This window comes from Diplotaxodon limnothrissa, linkage group LG17, assembly GCF_057381915.1.
Source record: "Diplotaxodon limnothrissa isolate DT_005_m linkage group LG17, D_limnothrissa_male_GT1.1, whole genome shotgun sequence".
Taxonomy (NCBI): domain Eukaryota; kingdom Metazoa; phylum Chordata; class Actinopteri; order Cichliformes; family Cichlidae; genus Diplotaxodon; species Diplotaxodon limnothrissa.
In genome coordinates this window covers 14,660,838-14,670,939 of record NC_140612.1, presented here as the reverse complement: position 1 = coordinate 14,670,939, position 10,102 = coordinate 14,660,838, and the positions used below count along the sequence as shown (strand labels likewise).

General features: G+C 43.4%; 1 protein-coding gene across 1 annotated transcript; it reads left to right on the top strand.

Annotated features, from left to right (window-relative positions):
* Window positions 1–5,774: 5,774 nt before the first annotated feature.
* Window positions 5,775–9,652, top strand: mafaa (MAF bZIP transcription factor Aa). The gene has a single exon (XM_085376161.1). It carries the CDS (start codon window positions 6,763–6,765, stop codon window positions 7,693–7,695), a length of 933 nt encoding a protein of 310 aa, XP_085232287.1. The 5' UTR covers window positions 5,775–6,762; the 3' UTR covers window positions 7,696–9,652.
* The last annotated feature ends 450 nt before the right edge of the window (window positions 9,653–10,102 follow it).

The following is a 10,102-nucleotide window of genomic DNA, read 5'->3' as shown; positions in this document are numbered from 1 at the left end:
TACAACATTTTTATTCCAGTTGTTTTCATTTTGTGCATTTTGCTACTTGCCATCCAACTTACCTCACCTGCAGTGTCTCTAAGCCCATCAGTTTAAGAACCACTTATTCTGATCCACACGATAACGTGAGTCTGTTGTTTACTACTCTGGAAAGGTCCTCACTTTCAAATTTACAGCACTAATGGATACTGAGAGTGAATGTTGAGCCCAGTTAAAAGTATTTCTATTCAAATAGACAAGAGAACTGCTTTCTTTAGGATACTGTTTGTTTCATCAAGGACGTACTTGGGGTTGAGATCCTTCAGATGATGAATGTGACCAAGTTAAAAACTTTTGCTCATGTACAGATTGCCACAAAACTGCCAGTCAGACTGTGATGAATACATTTTGCTAGGACAGGTATTTGAGTTGTGTGTGTGCATGTCACTTTTCACTTGACTTCTCTCTCAGTGGTATTGACAGCAGCGAGCGGAGATGGAGAGCTTAACATGTTTCTCAGAAAAAGCAGAAGAGAGGGAGCCATCACTCTTCTCTTCTCACCACACATCCCCTCCCTCCCTCCCCTTCCTCCCCCCTCCTCACCCACGCTGCTCTCTTACGCTGAAGATGTAAGTGCCTTAGACAGATGTCTGCTGCTTCTTGTCTAAAACCCTCAACATGAGCTGCTGAGCTCGGCAAACTCTAATTAAGATCAATATTTCAATTTTTAGTAAAAGCGCACGAGATGGAGAGAAGACAGGGAGAGAAATCATCTGTCCATGGAGACTCGAAGAGACAAAAAGAAAGGTCAACTGTGATCCTTCATCGGGTGTGTGTTTGTGTGAGAGTGTGTGTTGGAGATTTGACAGAACTGGCTTGTGAGAAAGTGCTCAAGGGTTCTAAAAATCCTATTTATTTTTCTTCTGGGGTTTTGCTGTTTAGTTTAAGTTTCTATGCCCTGTTACTATAACAACATCATCACTGGATGGACCGACAGGTTGAGCTGTCAAAAAGGAAAGCTGCGTGGCTGTTCTTGTACGATTACAGGAACAAGCCAGATAGATCATGAGACATGGACAGATATATGAATACACAAAATATTAAAATATATTGCAATTGTATACATGTGTTTAGACAGACATGGAATCCTGAGCTACAGTAACACATGCACTGCAGCCTGAACAGTACGCTAACAGTACGCTAAAGGTGTGCCTAATCCAGTCAAACTGGCCATTAAAAGTGAAATGTCACATACACACTGATATGACAACTGAGTGGTAAGCAAAAGTAATTGTACTTGTTTGTCATTTGTTGGGTTTAAACAAGTGCTATATAAGAATCAGTCCATTTACTATATCCATAACATGAATTAGATTGGTGTTAGCTCTGGTGGGATGAGCAGAGATGTTGCTTGTTTCAACGCCATAAACTGTATAAAAGATGGAATCATGTAATCATTGTGACATCACACAATTTTTTGGCCTCTCCTGTGGTTGTTTTCTTGGAGACAGAATTAAGCATATTTAGATAAGAGGGTGGAGCTCTAATTACTAGCTAATGGTAGCAAACTTCAACCTCAAACTGGCAGATGGAGTGACTAGCAGAGAGCAACTGGCACGCCTGTAAATTAAAGTAGCTTCGCTTTTTATTGCAAATCCAAAATCAACTATTGTACATTTTTTATGAAGGGAGTAGCTATGTATAGAGTCCAAAAATGTTTTTGTATCTTTTGTAACAAAGCTTCCATTTCCTTACATCAAAGTTAGTGAGATTTATCACTGTCATTTATCCTCATCCATCTGTACTGCTTATTCTTTTGGGGAAACCTGCAGTCAGATTAGACTGAAGACATCATTTGGAAGAGTGATGAACATTCATTCCACTCAAAATTCTGCATCCAGATGAACAGAATCAACTTTCTGGGATTTCTTTACCTGGATTATTGAGCATGCATGAACATGGCACAGCCATTAACATGGTTCTGCTAGAGGTTTCTTCCTGTTAAAAGGCAGTTTTTCCTTCCTACTGTTGCCAAGCACTTGCTCATAGGGCATCATCTGAATGTTGGGATTTTCTCTGTATTATTGTAGGGTTTTTACCTTACAATAAAGCACATTCAGGCAACTGTTGTTGTGATTTGGGGCTATATAAAGATAACTTAATTGAATTGCATGCAGACAACATCTTGCTACAATCATTTGCTGGGATGCTGGGATGTCCATTCTTCCTAGGAGCTCTTGTTTGGAAAAGCTGCCAGGATAAAAAGGTCATGGCAGCACAGCTTTACATTGCAAAGTTGCACCTGAACAAAATGCAAAAATCAAACCATAGCACAGCTCATCCGCAAAAACACTTCATACCAGCACCGTATCATACAGCAAACACGGTGGAGGAGGCTTGATGATTTAGGCTTGTTTTGCAGCCACCGTATTTGGGCAACTTACAGTGATTTAATCGACTATGAACGCTTCTGCATACCAAAATACTCTAGAGTCAATTGTGAGGACATCTGTTCAGCAGCCAAAGCTTAGTTTGTGGGCATTCATAAATGAATGCCCACAAACCGCGATGAACTGAAGCAATGTTATAACGAAGATTGGGCCAAAATTCCTGCACTGCCATTCTGTTTGACACAATGATGTGAGAGACTCATAAAGTCAAACAGAAAAAAATTACTTCAAGTTATTGTTGCTGAAGGTTTTCACAGTCACCTGTCTCCGCCACCCAAAAAATGTCACTATAGAATTTAAGAAGTCGACTCACCAAAACAAAAGAAAACCAGACAAGATATGGTATGCTTGTTCTCTGCCACACAACTCTAATGAGTGTTTGGATTTGCCACAAGAGAAATGTTTGTTTTTGTTTTTTTTACTTTAAATATTAAAGTAGAAATTATAAATGAAGCAAGAGCAGAATTTTACTGTGTTTAGACAAAAGTAAACATAACTCAATATAAGAAAACTATATAAAGTATAAATATATAAAGTAAATTTCAACATCTTTTACCCCTTTAACTCTCAATTAATTTTACATTTTCTTAGGTATAATAATTAAACTTTAACAACAAAAAGCCAAAACTGATAAAAACAAATTACTTAAATAAATGCAGTTTGCTGGTACTGAACTCCCTCTGAAGTTGACACTCTGTCACCTTCATCTCTCCATCCAGCACCTCATCCTAATTTAGCTTTCCTTTCCTTGGTGTCTTTCCATTTTTCACACAATGCATTTAGCAAACTGAATGTTTCTGAATTTCTTCCACAGGAAAACTAGAGTTTCTCTTTTCCCAAAGTTTCTGTGATCATCGCTAATGGATTTCTTAGTGTGCTGAGTTCACTCGCTTGTTCGGACAGCAGCCATAAGAATGTGCATGCTGGTGGGAACAGTTGTGTTGTGTGATTTGGTCTTTCTACGAGTGTCTGTGGACTCAGTGATGGCACGGTGTCAAGTCTCGCACTGAGCTGAAATTCAGAGCAAAACAGATGTGTGTGTTGTTTGAATTGCTGTTCTGCTTCTTTGAGTCCTTTTCATCGCCGTGGAGAACAAACATGATTTCTATACATGCCAGGCCTTGGAAATGTGGCAAAACTTGCTGTCTAAAGTAAGCCCCCTATCAACTTCACTCTTAATGCTCATGCATGTGTGCGTGTGTGTCATATCCTTTCCTTGCACAATTAAATCTGATTCCTCTGCAGCGGCATTAGTGACAAAACCCCCAAAGGCCTCAGATAACCCTCAGCCACCTCCCGGAGCTGGTCTGGATGCTGGCTACCTTGGCTCAAAGTGATCCTCATAGATCCACCACCTTGCTGATGTCCATTTTGCTTAAATCGGTAGAACTGCACTTGCAGCGAAGTCCCAGTATGCAAAGACACAATGAAAACCCTGACTTCAAAAATTTATGTCTCAAGCCCTCGGCCGCAGACACTCCCCTTCCCCTGACAATGAATGGACACAGCAGATCTTCTTAAATGCGCTATTTCTATGCAGACTGCTTAGCTTGGCGTTTGAGGGCCAGCTCATGCTTATTAGATTTTTTTTAAACCCTCTAATAATGACTTAGCACACCTAAACTTGAAATACCTTGATATGATTTCCGTCCCTTCATCTCACACTCTTCTTTTCATCGTTGCCAGCAGATTTGAGGCAGAGGGGGCGCGTATTTCATGGCCGCTTCGGACTGGAAGTTAAGCTCAGCAGCTGTGCAAGGTTTTGCTTTTCACATCTGACCAAGTTAAACTTACTGCCACCTGTTTTTCCCGCAGATCGGCACTTTCTCCCGCACATGTATCACTCAAGTGTCGGTGAGATGGTCCTCTGGGATGCGGCCACTGCTGAGGAGGCTAAGCGGGTCAGGTGCAGCGATGCTCCGTTTAAGTCCTATTCCCATGATGCTTATCGACATCTCATCCTGCTCAGCCTTGCTGTTATACCCCCGCCGAATTAATAATACAAAAAAAGACTTATGCGTCCCAGATGGAGACGCGCGCAGGGTTTAATTATGCGTGGATCTGCGGAGATGAGCTGAGATGATGCAATTTGTGCTTAATTGCGAATGAAAATAGAGCCTGTCCAATCTTACTTAACCCCGCGCGCAGATACTCCGCGGCCTCCTCGTGGACCTGCGGAAACGCGGATTGATTTTCCTTTTTGGCAAAGGGGCGCGCGGCCTTAAATCGATCGGTGATTGATAGATTTGGATGTGTGTGGTGTGTCCGGGATCTGGAAATGGAAAGTGGGTCTAATACATTCTTCTCATTGTTTTATGCGTTTGATGTGCGCTCCCACACTTAAACCTGGACTTTTTTTCTTAAATTATTATTATTATTCCAGTAGCAGTTTGAAATTCTCTCTTTGCTTTATTTTTTTTAATTTCTTTTATTACTTGTACTACTACTTAATCCGTAGTTTAGCTGGATTTCTCCGCTTGTCCTTTCTTTTACTACCTTTTTTAAGAACTATGTTGTTCCACGTGGCCTATATATATATATATATATATATATATATATATATATATATATATATATATATATATATATATATATTTTTTTTTTTTATTATTATTTTTTTTTTACCGGGTATATTCCCGGTCTTAAGGCAGTTCGTGAAATAGTCACGAATTGTAATCGATTCGTACTGGATTTATGAACTCCGTAAAAGTACTGGCTGTCAAATTCTATAAATGATTATATAGTGATCCCGGGGAAACAGTAACACACACACCTTCTTACATTCATGAAGCTCAAATGTAAAAAGTGTAAAACGGGTATCATTACAGGAGCTCCCCGCCTATAAGGGGGTGAAACAGACCTCCATACAGTTGCTGCATGTTTGCAGGATGTAGATATCAGAAATGAAAGAGGTGGAGGTCGTTCTCCTTGCTGGGACTGTCAGCAGCCTCTTTACATCACAGACCGCTTCGCTCACAAGTCTTTCTCCTTTCTGAGTAAACATGTTTCCCTCCGAGAAACTCCGGTAGTTCTCCTCTTACTCCGTGCGCTCTTCCGTGCAGTAGCGTTTGCTCGGTCACTAGAGGGGGGGATCTGCTGCACCTGTTCTCCCCTTCGTGTCCCGCCCCACCCCACCCACCGCCCTTCGGCTGCATTCGGCTATCCTCGGCCGGCCGCTGCTAGACAATTGGGAGGCTCTTCCCTTATAGGAGAATGCAAATGCGCGGCTGCCAGCTCCTCCTCATTGGCCCGTCGCACCTCCGTGTGGGAGGGTCGTGGGGGCCACGCTGTCTTTATAAGTGCAGAGTGCCTTCCAGCGACTCAGTTACACTGCGTTGTTGCTGTGAGGAGCTCTGTGAGGGCCGTCAGACACAAAACAGCTGGAATTTATCACCTCTTGTATAAAATTCCACACGAAAGGTCAAAAGTGCGACCCAGCGAGAGAGAGAGAGGAGGGGGGGCAGCACCGAGGGGACCGAGCCTGTAAGTAGGCTGTTTAAATTCATAAATGGACTGACCACAAGAACCAGGGACAAGCCTCCTCCTGTCCCTGCAAGTAAGAGAACTGTTTGCAACTTCATCTGAATCCCACGGGCTCTGTAACCATCCGCACGCGTGCCATACCGGCTTGTGGATTCCTGGGACTTTTTGGTAAATCTTTATTTTTTATTTTTTTATTTTTACTCGCAACCCCGAGCAGCTCCCAGCGCCACACTGCTAGATGTGACTGTATGAGAAAAAACTTTAAGTCCGGGCCATGCTGCAGTGACTCGAGCCAGCAGCCTACAGGAGCTCGCGATCAACTTGTAAACAGCGGAGGAGGGATGCTTGGAAAATATTTCTAATACGGCCGGAGAGCGGAGGAGAAGAGATCTGTTCCTGTCACTCGATCGAGCAGAACCGAGGACTGTAAATCACAGGGAGGCAAGTGGGCTGCAGAGGTGAAGCGAGGACAGGACAGGTTGGTGGTTCCAAATTCACTGGGCTCGAGTTTCAAGCACCCCGGGGGGGCTCCTGGTATTAAAGCGTGCATTTGATCTGGGATAAGTTGTCAACAAGAGCAGGGAGCGGAGGCGAACTGGCAGGTGTACAAGTTCATTTACATGCAGAGGTATATTCACGCCACTATAAATAGAAGTTACTTAGGGACAAACAACCTTAATAAGTTTTCTACCCGCTTGCTGGCCCTGCAGTAGCCCCACGCACCGGGCGTGTGCGTGCGTGTGTCTATTTATACACCATACAACCTTTTATCCCTCTCCACAATCTGTATCCGAGAGGACTGCCCGCCGTCGGTTTGGCTGTGAGGGCAGGAGTCGTCGCATGGACTGACATGGCCACCGACCTCGCCATGAGCGCAGAGCTGCCCAACAGCCCTCTGGCCATCGAGTATGTCAACGACTTTGACCTGATGAAGTTCGAGGTCAAGAAGGAGCCGCCGGAGGCCGACCGCTACTGCCACCGCCTCCCGTCGGGCTCCCTCTCCTCCACCCCGATTAGCACCCCTTGTTCCTCCGTGCCTTCTTCGCCCAGCTTCTGCGCCCCGAGCCCGGGCGCGCAGCCGAACCAGGGCCTCGCCAGCGGCGTCAGCAGCAACGGCAGCAGCAACAACAGCGGCGGCAACAACAATCACAGCACCGGGGGGAAGCCCCAGCTGGAGGACCTGTACTGGATCCCCAGCTACCAGCACCACATCAATCCGGAGGCGCTCAACCTGACGCCGGAGGACGCGGTGGAGGCCCTCATCGGCAACGCGCACCACCACCACCACCACCAGACCTACGAGGGTTTCCGCGGGCAGCAGTACGTTGGCGAGGACCTCTCCGCGGCCTCGGCGGCCCACCATCACCAAGCGCATCACCACCACCACCACCACCACCACGGCCACCACGCCCGCCTCGAAGATCGCTTCTCGGACGAGCAGTTGGTCAGCATGACAGTGCGGGAGCTGAACCGGCAGCTCCGAGGCTTCAGCAAAGAGGAGGTGATCCGCCTGAAGCAGAAGAGGCGCACGCTCAAGAACCGCGGCTACGCGCAGTCCTGCCGCTTCAAGCGCGTGCAGCAGAGGCACATGCTGGAGACCGAAAAGTGCACCCTGCAGAACCAGGTGGAACAGCTGAAGCAGGACGTGGCGCGCCTGGTCAAGGAGAGGGATCTATACAAGGAGAAGTACGAGAAGCTGGCCAGCCGGACCTACAATGCCGGCGGACCCGCGAACACGAGAGATCCGTCCGGGAAACAAGCTAACGCCGAGTTCTTCATGTGAGAGGGGCTGCTGACCTGTAGCGCCTCACGCAGACATTCATTCACGTTTGTTCTTCTTTTCTATTTTGTTTACACTTTTTTCCTCCACTCACAAGACTTAAGCAGTAGCCGTGCACGGACGCGATTTTCAGTCTTAAACATGTTTAGGCGAAACTTCTGTAAGAATGCCGCAGCCTGTCAGGTGGGCACTTGGGATCACTGTTAGCCTGTAGACTTTTATTTGTATATCCTCCGGTGCAGCAGAAGCTAATCACGAGTCTTACTGAACTAATATGACACGTGACTGTCTTAACTCAGAGAGAGCAGCGGGGTTGGTCTTAAAAACGAGGCAAATGTGTTCTGTTTAAAGGGGGAAAAGTCTGAATGAACTGAAAAGAAGAAGCAATACACCACCGGCGAAGAAAGACTGTTTATAAGCCTGTAATGCAGAGACTTTTCAATAATGCAAGTCTAATAATCCCCCCATCCCCATTTGCAACCCTGCATGCAGGACATGTATGGTAACCTCTCCCCGAATCTTCCACGTGTATGGAAAGCATGGCCCACGGTTCGCATCTCCTCTTCCTCCTCTTTCTCTGCCATCAGTAAGGCCTGGGTATGCGGAAAAATAAAAAGCCAATGACCCCCTCTTCCATCCTACACCCCGAGAGGTACAAGGAGAGAAAAAAATGGAGAACAATCTGCTGTAGTGCGTAAAAACTGGATGCGTCTTTAACTGCTATTTTCAATCAATTTTTCTATTGTTTTAAAAAAGAAAAAGAAAAAAAAACATGACAAAAAGAGATTAACTGAGCCAGATTTTAGACTGTATTTATTTCCACCTGTACATACTGTGTAGAGAAAAGCAGTAACCTGTGTTATTTTACCCTCTCCCTCTTTCTCTCTTTTTAAAACAACAACTTGCTTTTTGTTGCTTGGATTCTTCGAAATGTCTTAAATACAAATGTTTGTATGTAACAGCATGCAAATCGTCTATGATATCCTCGTCCTCCTTCTACTGAACATGTGTAATGTTAAACTGCACTAAGAAGAGATCAAACTGGACATTTTGTTTTCTACTCATAGGACCTTTTGATCTGTTTAAAAAAAAAACAACCCTGGATGTAAATTCTGTGAGAGGGAAACCCTCGGTTATTACATGGACTGCATTCGCTGCTAAAATTCTATGCACCAACCCGACGATTAAAAAAGACTTAGGGTTTCTTTTATGTTTCTTTTCTTTCCTTTTTTACGTTTAATATTGTAATCAAACGTCTTGCAGGGGCTGTGGGTTTAAACTGCAGTCTTAATGAGCGCTAATAGAAAAGTCTGATGGTAGAGCTTCCTGTTCTTGGAGTAACTCCATGCATTATTCTGTCAACAAGAAACCCCTGGTTCCTGCTACATAGATATATGTGCAATATTGTGCAGAAGTGCCCGATGCACAGACTACCTGTTGGAGGGCGAACCGTGCAGGGAGAGAGACTGGAAGTGTTTGATCAGGATGTCAGGGCAAAACAACAACAAGCTGAAGAGAAAACTGAGAAAAATGTGATTCTTCCAATTTTGTATCTTTTTATGGGAACCAAAAAAGGGGAGATATACAATACAAGTCGATTCTTGCGAATTATTAACAAATTAAGCATTTCCAGTATGTAGACAAACATCAGATTCTATCCACCTATCTTTCTTATTTTAATTAGATTTTTTTTGTCTTTTGTGTAAATCTCAATTTTTCTCATATTTACCGAAAGCAACAAGAGCTTCAAAAAATGTGAAGTTAAAGAACGCGGGGAATAAATGCAAAACAACTTCTGCACAGTGCTGTAAATTTATATCTGTACATATGATTTCTATATTTATTCAATGAACGTGTCCTGACTGTCAACAAGTGAAAACCATACAAAGTGGAACGTTGTTGAGAATCTTGTTTTCATAATGTTTAATAAAAAGTTCTGTCCCAAATCCGTGCCAGTGACTGCCGCTGCCATCATTCTCTAACAACAGCTTTTATGTCCTATAAGAAAAAAAGAGATTTATGAATTATTTATAAAACGGTCAGAAGTCTAGCAAGGTTTTATTTTTCTCAGGTCACAATGTCCGTGTTTGTAAAATAATAATGTTCGATTGCGGGTTATTAAATGTGACCAAAGTCTCTAATTAGCGAAAGAGCAGCAAAAGAGCTGAACGATTTAATAACAATGTCGAAATATTTATAGCCGCTTAAACTATAATAGAAAAATGTTAGATAATTAAATATTGAACAATTAAATATTAAAAAATTTAATGGAAATTAAGAAAGAAAAAATAAATACAATAAATGATTTTTTAAATAAAAAAAATAAATAAAGAGGAAAAACTCATAATATAAAAGCAAAGTTGGCGCTATATTCGTGCTGGAACTATTATTATTATTATTATTATTATTA